The following is a 23,734-nucleotide window of genomic DNA, read 5'->3' as shown; positions in this document are numbered from 1 at the left end:
ATTAAGTCTGATTTGTAGTAAATGATATCTACTCTCATCTAGTAATTATAAACATATATATATCCTTGATTTCCATCTTTCCTCGACAGATCATGTTTACCACACTAAATGCTACTTCTATTCCCTAAAATATAATATTTATCCACTCATTTATTTATACAGAGGTAATCAAGCAAATGCTGTTCCATGGACAAAGCAGTAATGTCTATCTTGAAGATATGTTGTGTGAATAGCTCTCTCCCCATCACCACCTGTCCCTACTAGGTCCTATAATGTGACTTGATAAGTTTCAAAATAGCTCCATGTCCCAAAGAACACCCATTATTGAGCTTTAAATTATGGCTAAAATGTCCAACATTCTCCATTTAATTAGGTTAAATCATTCTAGACAATTGGCTTTTTGTTAACATTGAGATATGCCCTGCCTGTTTAATCACCTTTGACACATTTGCTTCAATTAATGGCTTTTACTGTAGTGGAGATCACAGCTGTAATGGGATAAGATAAAAGTCATTACAGAGAGAGCAGACTTGTGGTTGCCAAGTCAGGGGGAGGGGAGACTTGGCAACTGGGGTTAGCGGATACAAACTATTATATATAGGATGGATAAACAACAAAGTCCTACTGTATAGCACAGGGAACTATATTCAATATCTTGTGATAAACTATATGGAAAAGAATACGAAGAAGAATATGTGTATAACTGACTCACTTTGCCATATAGCAAAAATTAACACAGCATTGTAAATCAACTACGCTTAAATAAAATTTTTAGACAAAGATATGTCATTAGCCAAAATGGATCAGAATGAGAATCAGGAAATGTCTTGGAAAGTAAAATGTGCCTTCCAGATACACTTGGGAGCCAGAACCAGAAAAACTAGACAGAAGGAAGGGATCTAAATGGGAAGGTAGTCATGTCATCAGCATAATTTGACTTTTTTTAGCCCCATCCCAGATCTACTAAATCAGGATCTTTGAGGAAGGGGGCCAGTAATCCATATTTCAGCAACTTCTTCAGATGATTCTTATGCATGCTAAAGCCTGGTACCACAGCTAGAGGAAACATTGACATTCAGACCTCATAATAATAATTGTACTGATGAAAAATATATTTTAAACGTATATAATTTTGAAGTTTCCTAAGTATTTAGCTAGGTGGATCTCTTTGACTATTTGTTTTTGAAAACAATAATTTTACAATTTACCAAGGCTACCAAGGCTAAGAAAATACATAAGAGATTAAAAGAGAGTGAGGTACATTCATTAGTGGACTAAGGAGAAAAAAATAAAACAATGGCCTCATGTATAAAAATTTCTTGGTTTTCCATAGGACAAAGACTCTGTGCTTAAGCTTAGAGCTAATTACATATTTCTTTTGTAATTCTAGGAGACTGTTTGTATTGAAGTACCTCTCATTAATCCAAAAGAGAAAATTATTCACTTTGATGTGTTATTCTCAAGTGCTGCCTTCAGTGGACTTGATGAACTTGAACTATTTCCACAAGATTCTGTCAACTATATCGTACGGTATTGTCCAGCATGTGCAGGCTTTACAGAAGAAAGGTATGGTTTGAATGTGGCATTATACTTATTGTTTATTCCTTGAAATTAACCTTTCAAATTATTTCTTTGCGTAGTATAATCGTTCAGATTACACTTGCTCAGAGTTTTAATTTTGTTTAATATCATTCATTGGTAAAATATACTAATTTAGAGTGACCATTGTTTTCTTTAGTGCAAGGATATTATTTATTGGAATATCAAGTTTAATAATGCCTAAATTGCCCCCTATATGCTCTCTTTCACCTCACTTTTTGTTAACCGTGTTTTTCTGGGTGTAAAAATTGAGCCAAATGAACATGATTCCATAAGGACTAAGGGTTAAACTTTCAGTATTCTTAATAAAAATTCATTTATATCTTATATTCTCAATTAAATGCAAATCACAAACATACACACATATTAACAGTGCTGTGGCACGTGTTCTTATGGCATAATTATGAGAAACTTTCTTTGCACTGTTTTCACACACACAGAAACATGTAGCCTCTATACTCATGATTAACTCAGCTTATGGTAAAATTTCTTTGTTTCAACAGTAACATCCAATTGTTACAGTTTTAAAGATTGTACTTTACTTATTATTGTTGTGTACAATGCATTCCATTACTAGCTCTTTGCTAGTTTATATACTCTTTCAAAAGAGTTAGAATAATTCTTATTTTAATGAATGATAAAGAAATCAATATATTTGCAAAATTGTAAAGGATGAGCATTTTTATAATGTAAAGCATGTAAATTAAAGTCATACTGTATATAGAAGACACTATTTTGCTAGATTATCATTAGAAATGTAGGCCCGTCTCCCCTCCCCAGTATGACTGTAGACGCTTTATGAGCACAGACTGAATCTTGGAGTTGGTCAGCTAAACTGTCAGTTAAAAGGCATACTTTGGTCTGATACTTACTGCCTGCTCTCTCTGTTATCATCGCTAGAGCATATATTTTACATACATACACACCTAAAATTCTCAGAGTAACCATAAGAGGTAGGAATGAGTGTTCCCATTTTATAAATGGTGAAATTGAAGTTCAGCAAGTTAGGTGACTTGTTCAAGGCTGTACAGATAAAAGATGACAGAGCTGGAATACCAACCCAGTTTTATTTTTAGACTGTCATATGCTTTTTGTCTCCCCAAAGGAGAGCACATGCTGATAATAAAGGCAGCTTTCCAGAGCTGCATGTCACTTGATAGTCTTCATGTGAAAATCAGCTACATCTGATTTACAGTTCAAACACAGGACTCTACTTGTTCTAGCTACTGTAAGATAATCGAATTACCTATGTTAAAGCAGTTTTCATTGAATCAACAGGCATTTATTAGACAGATATTCATGATAATACTTTTTCTTGAATAAGAAGTTATTTTCTCACCAAAAATGAAAAAAAAAATACATCTAAAACAAGAGTAGAATGTGTCACAGAATGATTGTCAAATGTTATATTTGGAACCACCTATTTGGAATTTATTTTCTCTGCCAAATTTGTTTTGCATACAAACTAGATCTGCTGACAAGATTTTTATTTTTCTCTCCACCAGCATTGTTTTTCAGCCTGATTTGGGTCTAGAGTTTTGGTATTTACTGAAAATAACTACCGACCTTCCAGAACCAACCATAATGAAAGAAATATATTGTGACCTTGGAAAGTAAGTTCTTTTTAATAGATATTGTTTTACTACAGTTACTCTTTTTAAATAGGACAAACATATATTTTGTTTTAGTAATTGTTTTTCTTCTCTAGGGAAGTTTGCTACTTAAACTATCCTTGTGGAAAACTTGTGTGAAAAGAAAAACATGTCAAGACTTAGGAAGGAGATGCTTTTGTTCAAAGTGATTATTGCAAGGGAGGAAAAGGAACTGTTAAAATAGTTGTCAGGGGACTATAGCAATTCAGAGAATACTTCCCTCTCAGAAATCTACAAGCTACTCAGTATCAAACAGAACAAACTTTTTCTTTTACAGGCTAAAGGAGGAGCAAGCAAAGATAACCAGAATCTTTGGAGAGAAAGCTAGACAAGGAAGGGGAAATGACTAGTAGGGACTGATAGGAAAAAGGGTTTCTCTGTGGTCAGTTAATTCCCAGGAGAAGCTCAGAAGGGAGACAGATTCCACTTTTTTGGTGCTTGCTCAGGCTTGGGGACAAGCAGAGTTCAGTGGCCTATCAAAAAGATAGAAGGCTGACTAGAGTTTGCTCAAGGCAAATCAAGAGAGTAAACAGTGGGCAACTGAGAACACTCAATCATTGAAATATAACCATTGAAATATGACCAATACTTGCCCTTGAAATATGACCATTTATATTTAGGGGACTGAATTCCTATTACATGTCTGACATCAAGTTTAGTGCTGATACATAAGGGTATCAAGTCACAATTCCTGCTTTTAAAGAGTGTGTACCTGTGGGCAAATCAGTACCTTCTAGTTAATGTCGCTCCGTAAGCACAGCAAAAGAGCGTTCAATTCTCTCAGTGCCATGAGTTGAGCCAAAACATCACTGCAAGTGACTTATTAAGGAGGTGTGTTCCCAGTAAGAAAAATTAGTAAGAGAATAGGGGAAACAGAATAAGCAAAGAGAAGAAGCTAAGCAAGGCAATGATTACAGGTGAAATCCCAGACACTGTCTGATCCTTTGGAGAGCTTTGCAGTATAAATCACATCTCAGAGTTTGGGTATTAGAACTTGATCTTTTTGAGGGATGCACTTCAACCCATAGTAGTCATCGAGTGTGTGAAATTATCATTGAATGAGTTTATGAACAAGTTCACTAGCTTTGTTTTTCCTTCCAGGGTTGCCACTGAGATGATTTCTTTAGATAATCCTACATGTGAAACCTTAGAATTGCATGCAACAAACAGTAACACTGAAAATTTTGTCCTGGAGATTAAGAGATTACCAGTAAGTATATTCAGAAAGCTGAGTAACCTACCACTACCTAGAACATTTTGCAGTTCTGATTTTGGCACACCATGGGGCATTAGCAGTTGAATTGCAGATGCTATTTTTTTAATATAACGTATGTCACCAATTTTTATTTATCAAGAAAATCAGTATCATGTTCATATAATGAATTTTTGAAATTATAATGTATAGGCTAGATTCATGCTCATTTTCACTGATCTCTAAATAAATTGGTTGTGCTTTATTTCTGACCACTTTGGTAACCAGTTTTTGTGATAGTTACCTAGTAATATGACTTTCTTTTCCCCTGATTTTAATTAGAGTGCTCTTTTTTTTTCTCTCTTTTTTCTTTCTTTTTTTTTTTAAAGAAACTTAATTTTTTAGAGAGGGCTAGGTCCACAGCAAAATTAGACAGAAGATACAGAGATTTCCCATACACATCCTGCCTCCCACTCATGGCACTCATGCACAGTCTCCCCCGCTATTAGCGTCCCCACGAAAATTGTGCATTTTACTGATATGATTTTGACTAATATGATTAGTCTATATAAATCCTAGGGGGTGCAGTTCTTTTTAGCTTTTCCTTAGTTTCTACCCACCGCCCCCTCCCCACAGACAGTGCTGACAGCTTTGCTCCCCTCTCCTTTCTCTGCCTCATTTTCTCATTCCTTGGTTCCTGATAGAGACTGGAGCCATTCATTGGGTCTCCATCCCTCTATCTTCCTCCAAGTAACAAAACAAGAGCTGAAGAATCAGCAGCCCTGTCTGTATTTCCAAAGCATACCATACCAAATATATATAGTGAAAGACAAAACCATGCTTTCGAGTAAATTTCAAAATGATTATTGCAATGGATTACTTTCTTCAAGGGATCATACAGTAAATTAGGAAGCCCTATTAAGTAGTTATGGTATTTAGATAAAGGATTTTCTTGTTTGCTGTTTGATAATTATTTAACAAATATACAATTGTGATTTCTTTGTTTATACTTTAATACTTGTCTCTTGTCACTCGCTGGTTGCCAGCTAATATCATGATATGAAATGAATTCTTAATTGCCATGGTGTGTCAAATCAGATATTGCTAAGTATTACATTGCTGAAATTGATGTATATGGTGTAATCTTAGGGAAATTATTTTAAAATGTATGTGTGTGTTTGTATTACTTAACACCATATTGTCCATAAATTAAACAGAATATGATGGTCAGGCTATAGTTTATACAGAACTGAAAACAGTCATTAGAAAGTGTTGCATTCATATCCTTTGTATAACTACTTTTACAGAGAGTGTAAGCTGTGTTTCAAAGGAAAACAAATGTGTTATATTACAGATACCCCCTTACATTGCATAATGAAAAAGATCATCTCAGCTTTAACATGTCCAGCTATGGCTTTTTAGTCCATTAATTCTCTCATACATTTATCAAATATTATTGAGCACTGAATATGCAATTAATCTTAATATTAGGAAATAACTGAAAAATCTACAGATGAGTAAAGTATTATATGTTATAGAATCAATAGGAGCACACAATAATGGTAATGATAATAAATGGAAAGTATATTATATATCTATATAGTTTTTAATGTATATATAACTTTATATACATATATAGATATGTATATATGACTTTATTCCTGTTTTTGTTGTATAATATTCATAGGTGAGGATTTTTAAATATTGATGATTATCCATAAATGCTTCAATAAGTAAACATAGATTATCAAGTGAAATAATTATATTAAAAACTTACTTTCTTCCATCTATATATTATGAAAAATAGCAAAAAAGATGCAGAAGTAGAATAATGCAATGCACAGACTTACACCTTCTATCTTGGTTCTTATATTAACAATTTAATTTTTTTTTTCCTCTCTTTTCTCTCTTACATTTCTTGCTATTCAATTTAAAAGTAAATTGTAGATACTATTTTAACAGTAAATACTTCAGATTATATTTCTTAAGAGCATTTTAGTCTCCATCATCTAGTATCTGGTCCAAATTGTACTTTACCTAACTGTTGGAAGAATATCTTTCCCTCTTGAACTAAGATCTAGTGTAAACTCAAAGATTGGAATTGGTTCTCCTAATGACACTTGTAATAAAATGATTTTGCTTGTAATGAAATATTTTCAAGAGTCAGAAAGCTGCTATATTTAGCATATTATGTATATATGTATCTCATTACACTAAACAAGTAGGTCTGCTACAGTTAAATTCCATCCAACAGGGCTTATCTTTTCCTTGAAACCAGGGGAGATGAATTTTTCAATAAATTTTCTGTGGAAACAAAGGAATTGAGTTATTGGGTTGTTGTATACACAACCTCGATTTTCACCACTTGCCTCTGACATATACAAATTGAATTTGAGGCCAGAGAGGTCAAAGTATTTAAACTACGTGATTATTAAGTGGTAGAACTACAGTTTAAAATTAATGTAGTATTATATACTTTTACAATGAAATTGATGATTTCTTATATGTATATATAGGGAGGAGGGAGAGAGATCCTTTTGTCACATTTACTAAATTGAAAGAACATGTGAAATGCAACTGTTCTAATTTTTTTTGCTCAAGTCGATTATGAAATTAAGCTCCTTAAATGTGCATTAACTGATAGCATTAACATGTTTGAAATATCAGAGGAAGATCCAGCCTGAAATTTAAAAAAAAAAATATTTGCTGTAGATAAACCACACATGTATATAATAAGGAAGTAACTAGCTCTGTTAATTCATGCAGCCATGAAATTAAAAGATGCTTGCTCCTTGGAAGGAGGGCTATGACAAATCAGAAAAGTGAAAGTGAAAGTCACTCAGTCATGTCCAACTCTTTGCAACCCCATGGAATTCTCCAGGCCAGAATACTGGAGTGGGTAGCTGTTCCCTTCTCCAGGGGATCTTCCCAACCCAGGAATCGAACCCAGGTCTCCCATGTTGCAGGCAGATTCTTTATCAGCTGAGCCACAGGGAAGCCCAAGAATATTGGAGTGGGTAGCCTATCCCTTCTCTAGCAGATCTTCCCAACCCAGGAATCGAACCAGGGTTTCCTGCATTGCAGGCAGATTCTTTACCAGCTGAGCTACCAGGGTAGCCCTTAATTGTGTGTTAAAAAACAAAGACATCACTTTGCTGACAAAGGTCTGTCTAGTCAAAGCTGTGGTTTTTCCAGTAGTCATGTATGATGTGAGAGTTGGACCATAAAGAAGGCTAAGTGCCAAAGAATTGATGCTTTTGAATTATGGTGCTGGAGAAGACTCTTGAGAGTCCCTTGGATAGCAAGGAGATCAAACCAGTCAATCCTAAAGGAAATCAACCCTGAATATTCATTGGAAGGACTGATGCTGAAGCTGAAGCTCCAATACTTTGGCCACCTGATGTGAAGAGCCAACTCATTGGAAAAGACCCTGATGCTGGGAAAGACTGAAGGCAAAAGGAGAAGAGGGTGGCAGAGAATGAGATGGTTAGATAGCATCACCAACTCTAATGGACATGAATTTGAGCAAATTCTGGGAGATAGTGAAGGACAGGGAAGTCTGGCATGCTGCAGTTCATGGAGTTGCAAAGAATCTGACATGACTTAACAACTGAATAACAGCAGCAAATTAACTCTGTTCTAAAAGTAAGTTTGTATGTTTGTTCATGGTTATTCTCAGAGTTTATTAAACAGTAAATGCTGTATCCTATGAGGATTGAAAGACATTGATAAACTGCAAGTTCCCTTTTTCAAAAGTTATCTGGCAAACTATAATAGTGAAAAAATAATTTACTTACTTTTCAAACATGTAACATTCATTCCATCATTCTGTGAGTGTTGATAGTAAATGTTATATTATTCACAGTGTAGTTTTTTGATTACTTAAGATCTTCAAGTCCTCATTCTATTACGATAGAATTTTTAGCTTTTTTACAATCTCCGAAGCAGTAACTCATGCTAATACAATTCAGATTCAAGTTATTCCAGTAGATCACACCTTGAGGGTCTATGTGATAGGACAAAGAAGAAACTTCATTGTGCACTAAAGAAGAATATCTTCCCTCTGCATTTAGACTGAGTTCATTTCTTTTGACCTCGCCAAGGCTACAAGCTAGATTCCCAGTGGTTCGACATGGTTCTTGAAATGGACAATAAGCTATGGGTTCTTAAATAAAATGCACATTTCCATTATTGGGGATTCCAGCTCAGCTTAAAAGCTTAATCCTGGTTTCCTTTTACAGATCAATGGAGTCACTGTCTTGGGGAAGAACATGGTGTATGCATTACTGAACGCTGTTTAGTATCTTGGGCTGTTTCACCAATAGTTGCCAAGCAACCATACTGAAAATGGTTAATGTGTACAAGGCAACATGTTAATCACACAAGCATCTACCTGGCATATATCTAGCACACAAAGATGCCGACTCAAGCAAAAGTATTGATTTTTGTTTCCCGTTCTTGTTTCTTAATTCACACAGCTGATCATACCGCCTAACTCAGCCAGAGACATACCTATTCACTTTCGTCCTTCTGCTCTTGGAAGAGCTAGTCATCAGACTTCTGTCATCTTCCACTGTGCTCAGGTATGATAGAGTATTCTTAGACCAAGACAGGTTAATTAAATTTTAAAGTTAATAAACATGTAAATCTAATTTATCCATTTGACATCTTTGCAAGCAAAACAACTTTATTGTAAATTATTATTTAAATGAACTTTGGAAAATATAGTATACATTATATATGCACAGGCATTTAAGAAGGCATCTTTAAATTCTTAGATCACTTGAATGAAAGAGAATATAAACCCAGATTTAAAATGTAGGTACTTTAATGTAAATGCCAAATTGCTAGCATTTATGTTAATTTTCTGACTTGGATTTTATTACTCAAGTTTTCATGAACTTAAATATAAAATTGTATGAAATCTAATCTTGCAAGTAGTATGTTTTTTCCCACTCTATTTCCATCTGAATAATAATAATTTTTAAAAATAATAGTTTATTTTTTAACCATTTCTAAACTTGCTACATACCATTGTAAGAATTATTTCAATTCATTGTCACCAGAGTCCTTATGGTGAAAGTATGGTCAACCCCATTTTATGGATCAGTAGGTGGTTGAACCTAGGACATCTTGCTTCAGCCCATCTTCATAACTATTTTTCTATCTACAGGCACACTGCCAAGTCATAACTGTTACTTCCAGTAAGAATTTTACATTATTAGTACGTTCATTATTATTTTTTACTTCTTCAAGTGTTGATGGGGGAGTAAAGTAAGTGGAAGGGTTTGCTTTATATCCAAGTAGCTTAGAAAATCCTGTAATCTAGGAGGGAGTGAAATCAAATATAATACAGAGGTCCCCATGTCAGTGAAAGGCTAGTATGTAACTCAAAAGAAAGTGAAAGTGAAAGTTGCTCAGTCGTGTCCAACTCTTTGCAACCCCATGGACTATACAGTCCATGGAATTCTCCAGGCCAGAATACTGGAGTGGGTAGCCTTTCCCTTCTACCAGGGGATCTTCCCAATCCAGGGATTGAACTCAGGTCTCCTGCATTGCAGGTGGATTCTTTACCAACTGAGCCACAAGGGAAGCCCCAGTGCCTTCTTTTCCCTCCAAAATGTGTAATTTAGAAAAAAGTTTTTGAGGCTATTAAATTGTTTATATGATTACTGACTAATACATGGCCTGAAGCAATACAATGGATTATACTTGACTCTCAAAATATATATATATGATATATATATATATATATCATATATATATATTTTTTCCCTGGGCACCATATGGGATCTTAGTTCCCCAACCAGGGATCAAACCCATGCCCTCTGCATTGGGAGCATGGAGTCTTAACCACTGGACTGCCAGGGAAGTCCCGTTGAGTCAAAAGTATTAAAGAAAATAAACAGTAATCCTTCTTATACAGAATGGAAGGTATAGTAGTAATATTTTATTTCACAAAAATAATGTTAACATGGCTTATCTTTTAGCTCATTGCTTCATAGCAGCGTCAGCCCTTTCATCTTCATTCTTGGAGATAACTTAGTTGCTTGCATTTCTGGTGGAACTTATATCTACTCAAGATAGTCTGGCACATCAGCAGGGCAATGATGAGTTCCTCATCTTGATAACTTTAGAAAATCCTAGCCTAGAGGTCAAACTCAAAATTCTTTATCAAACACAAAAGAACTCAAACAAGTAAGTAATCAACTCAAAACTTTTTGTCAATCACTTTAACACTGGGCCTTGCTTTCAGTTATTCTAAGCCTCTCCTTCCAAACTATCGCAAATCTCCAAGGTTTTATCTCTGGTTAGACTTAAATCTAACTGACTCATTTGAAAAGACCCTGATGCTGGGAGAGATTGAAGTCAGAAGGAGAAGGGGACGACAGAGGATGACATGGTTGGATGGCGTCACTGACTCAATGGACATGAGTTTGAGTAAAGTTAAACTTGTTGATGATGGACAGGGAGGCCTGGCGTGCTGCAGTCCATGGGGTTGCAGAGTCTGACACGACTGAGCGACTGAACTGAACTGAGACTTAAATCAACGTCATGCTTTTACCTAGAGTCCAGACCACATCAACCTTTTCAGTGTATTACCCTAACCCTTGTGATTTTTCCTGCCTTTTCTTTTTATTTTTTTGCCTTTATTTATGTATTTATTTTTTGTCCTTTTTCATCTCTGAATCATTGAGGGCTTCCTCTTAATTCATCTAGTTGACATTTTGGGGCTTCCCTGGTGGCTCAGATGGTAAAGAATCTGCCTGCAATACAGGAGACCCGGGTTCAATCCCTGGGTCGGGAAGATCCCCTGGAGGAGGAAATGGCAACCCACTCCAGTATTCTTGCCTGGAGAATTCCATGGACAGAGGAGCCTGGCAGACTACAGTCCATGGGGTTGCAAAGAGTCAGACACAACTGAGCAACTAACACTCACTGACAATTTTTTCAGGCAAAACTCTTTCATCCTAAAGTATTGATTGAACAAACTTTCTGAAAATGCAGTATGTATGATAAATGTGTAGACATAAAAATAAAATATTTTAAAAATAAAATTTTAGGGTTACTTTTCTAAGTCTGTGAGTTTGCAATTACATTAACCACTAGGGAAAAACTCGCATAGATCTTTGTTCCTCTCTTGATTTCACTGATGAATATATCTGAACTAACACACACAACTAAATAGCTAATTAATCAAAAAATCTATTCTGTTAGTGCTTGTAACTATTTCTGAAAATGGTTCTTTGCTGAATTTAAGGAAATGGCCATGGATTATAATTTATTTCGTTTGTTTCCAGTTTGGATCCATGTGAAGAACTCTGGATTATAAAAAAAAAAAAAAAAAAAAAAACTAACTTTAGGCTAAAGTTGTTTGTGTAGATTTTGAATCCTGAGATTAATTTGGTTAGGGCATCACAACTGTGAATATCATAAACTCAAAATATGCTTCCAGAGTCTTTCAAAGAGATTGTGTTACTGCATTGACAAGATAAGAGGAATGATAGTAAGCAGCAAATATGATAAACAGGCCTTCTCTTTGATATCAAACATTATGTTCTGAGATTTTTCTCTTGGTTTTCAGTCATTTCATTTTTATTTTCAAATAGTTTCCATTACTTATTTATACTTGATTGTGTGACTTGCTGCATCTAAAGGTCAGAATACTGGAAATGAAGGGAAAAAAAGATCAAATCAAAGTGATTTTATTACCCAGCATGAGTCTGTGGTCCTTGCAGCCTGTGTCTATGGAAAACTCCCTTGATTCTTAGCAAGCTCAGATGCCCTTGAGCTCTGCCCAGTGTGTGAGCCAGATCTATTGTCTTTTACCTACACTTGTTTCATTTTTCAGAAACATTGGAATTGAATCTTTGTTTTACTGTGTCTCCTTTCAATGAAGTTTTAGATAAAAGATGAACTAAAAATGTTACACTTTTTAATGCACACATTTGCTAGGGTACTTTTTAATTTCTCTCTGTGAACCTAGGTTGATGATTTAAGCAATGGTAGGGTGATTGTTGGAGAAGGCAGTGGCAACCCACTACAGTACTTTTGCCTGGAAAATCCCATGGATGGGGGAGCCTGGTAGGCTGCAGTCCATGGGGTCGCTAAGAGTCGGACATGACTGAGCGACTTCACTTTCACTTTTCACTTTCATGCATTGGAGAAGGAAATGGCAACCCACTCCAGTGTTCTTGCCTGGAGAATCCCAGGGACGGGGGAGCCTGATGGGCTGCCATCTATGGGGTCGCACAGAGTCGGACACGACTAAAGTGACTTAGCAGCAGGGTGATTGTTTGTTATTAAATGTCCAAGAATGGTGGGACATGGTTTAACTTAAAAGCTCCAGTATTCCCAACTACTTGGTGAAACATGAAAACATGATCTTCTGTTTTTGTAGTTTAGCTCATTTCCAGTTGTTTAAAGTAAGCCAATTTCTGTCATCCATGATTTCTTTTATAAAATAGCCAAGAAATAATTTACAAAAATCAGTTGTTAATGTAATTGAACCCTGATACTTGATTCCACTCAATCAATTGTGTATGATCAAGCTCAGGTATCATAAGTGAAAATACAGTGAATCTATGCTCATAGAATCTCTCAATAAAAGTAATGCAGTCATTTGAAGACATATGCAGATAGAACTTGCTTTTAATACTCACTACTAAGACAGCATTTTATGGATTTACTGTCACCACCCATCCTACTTAGAAAGAATCATAAAGTAAGTTTCCCTCTTTTTATTGGAACTTAAGCTTGAAAACATCTCTGTAGTTTTAGAGGTGATAAACTAGGACATTGTCAGTCAGTTTCAGTTCAGTCACTCAGTCATGTCCAACTCTTTGCGACCCCATGAACCGCAGCACGCCAGGCCTCCCTATCCATCACCAACTCCCGGAGTCCACCCAAACCCATGTCCATCGAGTCAGTGATGCCATCCAACCATCTCATCCTCTGTTGTCCCCTTCTCCTCCTGCCCTCAATCTTTCCCAGCATCAGGATCTTTTCAAATGAATCAGCTCTTCACATCAGGTGGCCAAAGTATTGGAGTTTCAGCTTCAACATCAGTCCTTCCAATGAACAGCCAGGACTGATCTCCTTGAAGATGGACTGGTTGGATCTCCTTGCAGTCCAAGGGACCCTCAAGAGTCTTCTCCAGCATCACAGTTCAAAAACATCAATTCTTTGGTGCTCAGCTTTCTTTATAGTCCAACTCTCACATCCATACATGACCACTGGAAAAACCATAGCCTTGACTATATGGACCTTTGTCGGCAAAGTAATGTCTCTGCTTTTTAATATGCTGTCTAGGGTGGTCATAACTTTCCTTCCAAGGAGTAAGCATCTTAATTTCATGGCTGCAATCACCATCTGCAGTGATTTTGAAGCCCAGAAAAATAAAGTCAGCCACTGTTTCCACTGTTTCCCCATCTATCTGCCATGAAGTGATGGGACCGGATGCCATGATCTTAGTTTTCTGAATGTTGAGTTTTAAGCCAACTTTTTCACTCTCCTCTTTCACTTTCATCAAGAGGCTCTTGAGTTCTTCTTGTTAGTCAGTTTTTGTTTAATGACCTCTTCACTCGTCAGTAACATTAGTAAAGTATTCAGTGCAGAACAGAGTCTTAAGGGACTTTTATTCTAAATGAATACAAGGGTAACATTTTCAAACAGAGATTTATGAAATGTGCATGAGAACAGTGGCCGCATTTAGTCTCCTTTGCATAATATTTGAGCCATTCTTTCATTTCATGTGATAAGAGAACATAGCCTGTACTAGATAATGGGAATAAGTAATATGACAATCGCAGTCATAAAGAATCCACCTGCCAATGCAGGAGATGCAGGTTTGATCCCTGGGTCGGAAGATCCCCTGGAGGAGGAGATGGCAACCCACTCCAGTATTCTTGCCTGGAAAATTCCATGGACAGAGGAGCCTGGCAGGCTCACAAAGAGTTGGACATGACTGACCAACTGAGAACAAAAACACACACACAAGTTGTACACACTTCTTTTAATGAGACTTCAGTCTATGCCTCACTTGCTTTTCTTTAATGTGATAACTGTCTAAAGTTCATTTGAAATTCTAATGTTTTGGAAGGTTCTTACAATGTTTAGTACCCAGTTTGTTAGACAAATTGATTTTTTAAAAAACCTTGAACAGAAATGCATGGTTTTCGTTAAGATTTCTCTCATATGTTGTTATCAATAACCTATATGCATTGAAATATGTTCAATACTGGTCTTTGGCCTTTTTTCAGTGTAAAAACATTGATTTTTCAGTAAAATCAAAAGGAATTTGGAACAGGCAGGAAAAATAAAATGATGCTTGTTAAATATTAACAGAATACTTTTTTATCTGCCAAAATTTTTATGTGTTCTATATTAAGTGTTACAAATAAAAAATAGGTAATTAGGACGTCTCTGTTATGTATTTCTATCTTTAAACAGTTTAAGGAATGGATATTCCTCCTCTCTGGAATAGGACTGTTCCCCCAGCCTCACGAAATACAAAAAGTAACTACGTCCCTTCATCTTCAGACATCTGTTCCTATATCTTTCCAAAATCCCACCAAAGAAGAAGTTTTCATCGATATCATACTAACTGGTAAGTTGTTTTTCTTTTACCTTACATATGTTATTTTGTAATTATTATCCTATCATAGAATCCAAGCATTTTAGAGGTAGTAGACACTTTGTAGAGATCCATTAGCTCAACAGCATCATTTTTTAAAGAGAAAATGTAAAGTGTAAGAAATGAGATATCATGGCCAAAATCACAGCTCTAAAATGATGGAGCCAGGATCAGAAATTAGGAATCTGTGTACCAAGTCAAATTCTCCTAATTTTATCTGGAGACCCAAATATGTAAATTATTCATAGTAAATTTTTATATTTTTTTATATTACTCAAATATATCAATGCTTCTTCTTCAAAACTTTATAAAAATTCTAGTGTTATAATTTTGTTTCCTTTGCCTTTTTTCCATATAAATAGCATAATCAGATTAAATTTTGGCTCAAATCCAAGCTTGTTCCTCTTTTTATATCATTTTGAAGATGTATTTTTTAATTCAGTTTTGTGAAGTGCTTGATCACTTTGTATTAAATGACCAAATAGTATGAGTCTGAAATAAGATCAACTATTATGCTATATGTTTTATGAAACACATTTTAAATCTAATAATGGACATTAATAATTTTAACTTTCCAACTATTATTGCCATGTCTGCTAAAGCTACTACTATTACTATGATCCATTTTTATAAAGTTCAATTTCGGGGCTAATAGGAACACAAATGTTAGGGCTTATGATATAAAAACCAGTTTACTCTACAGAATGGTTACACTGTTGGAATTCATGCTGTCATCACAAGTATATTACAGTATATTTTCTTGAACCTTGTAAGCCCTGAGTATCAGCATTCTCCTTAACTTCTGTCAATCTGATTGTGGGAAAACTGTATCTTATCCTCATTGTATATTTACTATTTTTTTCTTTTTAAAAATTTACTATTTTTATTTAAATTCATGCTGAAGCTGAACACTGTCAGTTATCTGTTAGAATTTTCATCTTTCCCGATCGTCTCTTCCTGCTCTTGGTGTGAAATAATTAAGAAAAATTAAGAACATAATGTCATTTCATGTAAAATGCCCTTATTGATACTTCAACTATAATGAGAAGAGACATGCTGCTTAATAAAACTTGATTGCAGGCTCAAGGAAGTCAGCATTTTAATGCGGAAGAGACGTAAGCATACCTATAAGCAGAAAGAAGAAGCCAGGGTTGAGCAAAAGTTAAAAAATACAAAGCGGGTAGAGTTTAACTGATGAGCCAGAGCTCAGAGGGAACTGGGATGAGGGCTGAGATAGAAGGAAGAGCCTTGAACAGGAAGGGTGTTTCTACCTTTGAACAGATGATGGTACCTTAAAACAAATGTGAATGTAGATAAAATGTAGGTAGTAGAGGCACTTTGGGATTAAGAGCAATTAGGTTTATATTTTCATCTGCTGAGGAAAAGAGATAAGAGATTTGAAGAGTGGCACAGTGGGTTGAAATAAATGCCTGGAGGGAAAAGAAGATAGAGCTGACAAAATTCAAATTAAAAGAAGTATTATATTTGGCTGGGATTGGAAACCATAAATTAAGGTAGGCACCAAGAAAATATGTGTCTGTGAACTTTGTACCAGTTGTCAGGCTTACAGTTCCTGGTGTGGGAATACACAAGGCTGATTAATGGAACTTTCCAGGGAATGGAATTTTGAGGGCAGTTGTATCACTATGAGTGTTATAAAAACATATTGGATCAAAATTTTAGCATTAAAATAAAATTAATTTGTTAATTTTATTTCATTGTTCTAAAACTTTTTTCTCCTATATGACAAGAAAAAATAGTAAACTTGATAATAAGAAATGTTTTCTCTTTTTAAAAATTAATTTAAAAGTCTTTAATGTAAACTCACTGTGTCCTGGGAGAATGTTTAAACTTAAAAGGTTCTCCCCCTTCTTCCTTCAACCTGGAGAGACTGGAGACCAAGGAAGATGCTGACCTCTGATATCTTCCTCTCTTCCACTTTCTTCATTACTTTATGAAAAGATTCTTCCTTTCCTTTTCTTAATGATGGGATCTCTCTGTCCTAACTTCCTCACCTTTTCTTTTGTGGACTCTTTTTTTTCTAGCTGCCATGTGCATATCTTCTTGTACTCATATTCCTTGGTGACTTGGCATCATAATATGGCCTGAATTATTGAAGGACCATAAGGAAACATGACTGACAAGAAGAATAAAAATAGTTAACTTATATGACTAAGATCATAAGAGATTTACTACAAGCAACTATATGCCAATGAAATGGCCACAGTATTTAATTCTTTATTCTGTATAGTTGTATTGTCAATTTATGTAAAGATGAGTCTCTTAATTTCTAATTAGGATTTCTTAAATTCTAATTTAAATTCAATTTTAGGTTCACTTTTTCAAACTTTCTAAATTTATTTTTGAATTTGTGAAACATATATTATTCAAAACTCATCTATATAAAAAGTTCTACTTAAAGAAATACCATTCCTGTCATTTAGCCATCTACCAATTTCTCAATAAACCATATAGATGGCCATCATCATTTGATTCTGATTTATCCATACTATGTTTATGTCCACAAAAATGAGATATTTGGATAAGTGCATATATCCACACATGGTTCTGTTTCATCCTCTTACACAAAGGTAGAATACTGTATGATTTCTTTTACACCTTGCTAACTTTACCCATGTCTGAAATCCTAATAAAATGGTTAATGGACATCTTTCTCATAGATTTGTATGACTTTTAGTACTCAGTTTTTTGTTGTTGTTGTTATTACACTATTGATTATATAGTCTCTAGTACATAAATATTTTCATTATTTCAAATAATTTGCTATACAAATGTGCCCCGTGCATTTTGCTATACAAATAATGTCTTTGTATATTTAAGATGTATTTCTACAAGTAGTATTGATGGGAAAAATGGTAAATATGTACACAATTTTACTGTATGTTACAAAAATCCCCTTCTTATCAGCTGACATCTAGTTCAATATGTTTATGATTATAAATGTAAGTGCTGACAGAGACTTTTACTTTTTATACATGGTAGCACTAAAAGCAAGTACTTATTATATAACCCATAAGCACATTTTGAATAATTGATTGATTTTTGTAGTGGTTAATTTAAATTATTAATGTTGCAAAAGTGTATATTTATGCATGTGTAGTTATTAACTAACTACTATAATCTATTTTTAGATGGTGAACTCAAACATGATCTCTTTAGTATCTTTTAATTTGAATAGTTTAAATGAAAATTCTAAGAATTTATGAGTTGATTTTATAAGTTGATTTTTTAATATTATAGAGAAAACCGTTAATAGTGATGAATATCTGCTTCAGAAATGTCATTTAAATCTAATCTTAAATATACCGTGAAAAATGATCTGAAAATTTCCCATTAAAAGGAAATTTTGATTCTATTTCAGTCTCCACTGGTTTTTGTCCTCTTTAATGTGACATTGAAGTCTATTATCTCTTTATATTTTGATTAGGTGAGGAAAAGCCCAAGCATCTTGTCATGGCTCCAATCTGGGACAGCTTCCTCGAGGAGACTTCTGCCTTCAAGATTAGTGGTGTGACTCACACAAAAGGTATGGGATTTCTGCCTTTATATTCTGTCATTCTATATGCTGTCACATTTCAGAGGTGATAAATATATGTCTTATTGTCTTAATAAATATTTAATGAAAATGAAATATACAAGTTAAAAATTTTTACAGGTTTTTTTAGTACGTTGACAAAAAAGTATGGATAATATAACCTCTGTGTATAGTCATCACATCTTCACTTTTTCATTCCATGATTCATGAATACAACTTGTAAAAAAATGTTATCTCTGAGATTTTGAATAGTTGAATGTCACATCACATAATACATAAGTGTGTGAGTCAAAGAAGATTTTGGAAAATTAAAAATACCTAGTGTGATAAAGTTGCTTACACTTATGAAAAATAATTCCACCTTTGCAAAGCTGACAATTCCGTGAAAATGTATTTTAGGATGTATATATATTAGTCATTCCATTTGCATATTGATGAATAGGAAAAAATTATAAGGCATAAAAAATAATGAAGTTGCTTAAAAATCTAAAGCTCACAAACTATGACTTTGCTTAAAATATCTTTAATTGCAAAAAATAATCTTAATAATTATTGTAAATATAAAATACAGATTATCTTAATTAATTTAAAAATAATGACTAAAATCAGTAACTACTACTGACATTTAAATATAAGTGGGTTCATGACTTATTTTTACTCTAGTCATTTATATCAGCATTCTGAACCTTATTAATTTATTTCATTCGATACAATAACTCCATGTTTTAGGTGTTATTCTTATTGAATCAAGGAGATTGCAGTTCAGAAAAATTAACTTACACAACATCAAAACAGTTGTTTGCTAACAAAGCCAGACTCCCGTATGTCTGATTTCAACATCTTTGTTTTCTGTTTCTTTGCAATATATTGAAAGAAGTATGAACTACAGTTCACAAAAGAGAAAGTACAGATGGCCAAACAATGACTAAAAATAAGTTCAGAGTCACTAATATTCAAATAGATGTTAATTTAAATGGTAGCTAAGTTTTCTTTTCCTTTCTTTTATAAACAATTTTTCTGTTTCAATGAAATAGGAACAAATACGGATTGTGTGTGTGTGTGTGTGTGTGTGTGTGTGTGTGTGTGTGTGTAGTCACTCAAGTCATGTCCGACTCTGCAGCCCCGTGGGACAGTAGCCTGCCAGGTTCCTCTCTCCATGAGATTTCCCCTGGCAAGAATGCTGGAATGGGTTACCATTTCCTTCTCCACAAATACTGATTAGGGAAATACAGAGACACAAGAGATGCGAGTTCGATCCCTGGCTTGAGGAGATCCCCTGGAGCAGGAAATGGCAACCCACTCCAGTGTTCTTGCCTTCGGGAAATCCCATGGACAGAGGAGCCTGGCGGGCTACAGTCCATGGGGTCACAAAGAGTTGGACGCAACTGAGCACGGATCACCAAATCATTACATAGTTGTTATAGCTTACAGTGATTGATGTCGCATTCGTGATCTCTGAAGAAGAGAGTTTAGCTTCAGGATCAGGGACAGGCTTGATCACTCAAAGCCCTTGTGTGACACAAGTTTTATTACAGTGAAAAAGGGACAGAGAAAGCTTCTGACATAGACATCAGAAGGGGGATGGAGAGTGCCCCCCTTGCTAGTCTTAGCAAGGGAGCTATATACTTTTTCAGTTGGTTATTACAGTAAATCAAAAGAATGTCTCAAGGTTGTAAAGGTCTTACCAGACCCACCCTCACAACATACAGTTTAAGATGACAAGAAACATGTCCTTGAACAGGATATGTTGTTGTTATATAATCATGGGCGCAGAGTTTAAGGCAAAACATGTCCTTGAGCAAAATGGGTTGTTTTGTTGTGTAATCATTAGCTGTGGGTTTAAAGAAAAAAAAAAAATTACATGATTAAGATGAAGGAATGTTAAAAGGAAAAAAGTTTGTCCTTTTCTCCTCCTCCCCCTCCCCCCCCTCCTCCTCCCCCTCCCCCCTCCTCCTCCTCCCCCTCCCCCCTCCTCCTCCTCCCCCTCCCCCCTCCTCCTCCTCCTCCGCCTCCTTGGGGACCCCAGACTTCTTATCAACCTATCTAAGAACTAACTCTCTCAGTTGCTGAAAATCACTTTCTGTAATGTATATAAAGAAGCTTAGAAATTAGCACTTTTTTTGACACAGTAATTCCATTTCTGGTGAGATATTTTCAAGAAATAACCAGAAGATGGATTATTTACTCACAGAGATGTTTTATATTGAGTTATTTATAGCAACAAAAAAATTAGAAACCAGCTTAATGCCAAAAAACAACTTTGTTTTTGTAGTAACTGTATGTCTGCTTATATTTAAATTTTACTAACCCATTAATATGAGACATTTTCTTCTTTTTTCATTTCTTCAATTGATTTTACACTTTCAAAGCCGTTGTACATTGTAAATAAGTTGCAAATTTGCCACTATTTTCTTCTTTCTTCTTTGTTTATAATGAGGAAGGAGTTACAGGTAGGTAGGCATCTTTTTCGTTTTCTCCTTTAATTCATCAAGATTTTGTTTTTTTTACTATGAAATTACAGTCTAATTTGATCCCCCTCTTAAGAGGCAAGATTTCTATCTTTTAATTAAATGATAGTTATTATTTTGTTGTTATTTATTTTTGCAATGTGATATTCTATATTCAGATCATGTGTACCCTGTTACACAGATCTGTATTTCAGGTCTTTTCCCAATGCCATAGAGTTTAAATCCTACAGGTTTATGTTTTCTTACTTTATTTCTATTTTCTCATTGTCATTTCAATCATTCCTTTCCTTTTATCATCTCTTAATCCTTCTAGAAAAAAAAATTAGAACAACTTGTAAACAAGTTCTGAAAAGTCCCAGTAAACAACTGGATTGAAATTACATTAAACCTATAGACAAATTTGAGGGGAACTGCATCTTTATAATATTTAATCTTCTTATCCAGGACCAATGATTTCCTTAATATTTTTGAGCATAGTATTTATGAAAATTAATGAAGTTTATTTTTGCTTGAAAAAAAAAACAAAATTTCCATTGGCAGTACTTTTATTTAAATAATACAAATATTGTGTAAAGGTGGTCAAAAGGTAAAAAAAATTAATAAAATGGCAGGGAATCATTCACTGTAAACATAGAGTTGAATATGGAGATTATGGAAATTATTGTTTTTCTTACCAGAGTCAGCAATCTTATTGAATTAGTTTATAAAATTTTCATCTTTGTTTGCTAATTTTGAACTATTTTATATGGAAATGATTTTGCTTTTTTTTTATGCTTCCTTTTTTTTTTATTCCTGGGTCCTTATTCTGTAGCAAGTAATTTTTAAGACATTTTCAAATTAAAACCTAAATAATTCATTAGGAATTATATATAATGTAATTTGTATATAATGTATATATAATATAATTTGTATATAATGTATATATAATGTAATTTCTGTGCAACACGGAGACCAACATTTTGTGTTCCATTTAAAATTTTTCAAATTTTAAAAATGTAAAAATTATAAATGTACCTTCTTAGTTATAATTTATATTGTTAATGCTGTCTTCAAAGGGTTTTCAAATTTAATGCTGTCTTCTGCTGGATCTTTCTTTTAACAGTGGACACCCTGTCTGTGCAGTGGGTTGACATTTCAAAATATATTCCCTGCTGCTCTATATAACAACATTTCGAAAGAGGATTGTTTATTTTCAAGAAACTGCCTATTTGCCCTAATATTCTTATATGATATAATATTAGTGTTAAGGATGTCCCTGATGAAAACATAAACACTAAGAGTACAACAGAAATGAGATCTATTTCTTACAGTGCTATTGGCTTTTTAAAGACTTTGGAATTCTTTGACTGTATTGTAAAAATTGCCTCATATACCATATAAAGCATTTGTAGCCTTAAAAATACGTCTTTCTACATCTGCATGCTCTCAGATGAGCTGATTGAGTGGTGAGGTTCTGAACTTCCATTGTCCAATTTGCCATATAATGTGACAGTGCATTCAGCAATGCTAGACACTAAAGGGAAACAAACTAACAGCTGGTAAGACTAGAATATATTCCTCAATTGTGAATGTTGCTGCTTCAGGCCATGGTAAGCTTGTCTATGCATCATCCCAGTCACAACCTGACTTTACCAACATTTTGGTCTGTATAATGAAAAAAGGACATGGATAAAAATACTTTTTGCAAATACTCCTCATATTAAATCATATTAGTTCTTTCTAAAATTTTAAGTTCATTTGCATTTATGAAATCCCTTAATAAAATGGAATGGATGGGGTGGATGGATGGGATGGATGGGGTGGATGCGGTGGATGGATGGATGGGATGGATGGGGTGGATGGATGGGATGGATGGATGGGATGGATGGGGTGGATGGATGGGATGGATGGGGTGGATGGATGGGATGGATGGGATGGATGGATGGGATGGATGAGATGCATGGATGAGATGGATGGATGGGATGGATGGACGGGATGGGATAACGGATGGGATGGATGGGGTGGATGGATGGATGGATGGATCAATCGATGGGTGGGATGGATGGGATGGATGGATGTGATGGAGGGATTAATGGATGGGATGGATGGATGCATGAATGGATGGGACGGATGGATGGATGAGATGGATGGATGGGATGGATTGATGGATGGGATGGATGGATGGAAGGGAAGAATGGATGGGATGGATGGATGGATGGGATGGATGGATGGATGGATGAAATGGATGGATGGGATGGATGGATGGGATGGATGGATGAATGGGATGGATTGGATGGATGGATGGATGGGTTAAATGGGATGGATTGATGGGGTGGATGGGATGGATGGGATGGATGGATCGATGGAAGGGATGGATGGATGGATGAGATGGATCGATGGGATGGATTGATGGATGGGATGGATGGATGGAAGGGAAGAATGGATGGGATGGATGGATGGATGGATGGATGGATGGATGGATGGATGGGATGGATGGGAAGAATGCATGGGATGGATGGATGGATGGGATGGATGGATGGGATGGATGGATGGGATGGATGAGATGGATGGATGGGATGGATGGATGGGATGGATGGATGTGATGGATTGATGGATGGCATGGATAGATGGAAGGGATGAATGGATGGATGG

The 23,734-nt window shown here is 35.0% G+C and overlaps 1 protein-coding gene across 1 annotated transcript in view; it reads left to right on the top strand.

Annotated features, from left to right (window-relative positions):
• The window catches only part of CFAP47 (cilia and flagella associated protein 47), a 491,580-nt gene that overhangs the window by 357,162 nt on the left and 110,684 nt on the right, over window positions 1-23,734 (top strand). The window contains exons 52-57 of the mRNA XM_020881679.2: window positions 1,391-1,566; window positions 3,105-3,212; window positions 4,353-4,461; window positions 8,922-9,026; window positions 14,896-15,052; window positions 18,528-18,626. Coding sequence (XP_020737338.2) covers window positions 1,391-1,566; window positions 3,105-3,212; window positions 4,353-4,461; window positions 8,922-9,026; window positions 14,896-15,052; window positions 18,528-18,626 — 754 coding nt within the window. The remainder of the gene's footprint in view (window positions 1-1,390; window positions 1,567-3,104; window positions 3,213-4,352; window positions 4,462-8,921; window positions 9,027-14,895; window positions 15,053-18,527; window positions 18,627-23,734) is intronic.

This window comes from Odocoileus virginianus, unplaced genomic scaffold (genome assembly GCF_023699985.2).
Source record: "Odocoileus virginianus isolate 20LAN1187 ecotype Illinois unplaced genomic scaffold, Ovbor_1.2 Unplaced_Scaffold_10, whole genome shotgun sequence".
NCBI lineage: Eukaryota > Metazoa > Chordata > Mammalia > Artiodactyla > Cervidae > Odocoileus > Odocoileus virginianus.
This window is presented reverse-complemented; position numbering and strand designations above follow the sequence as displayed.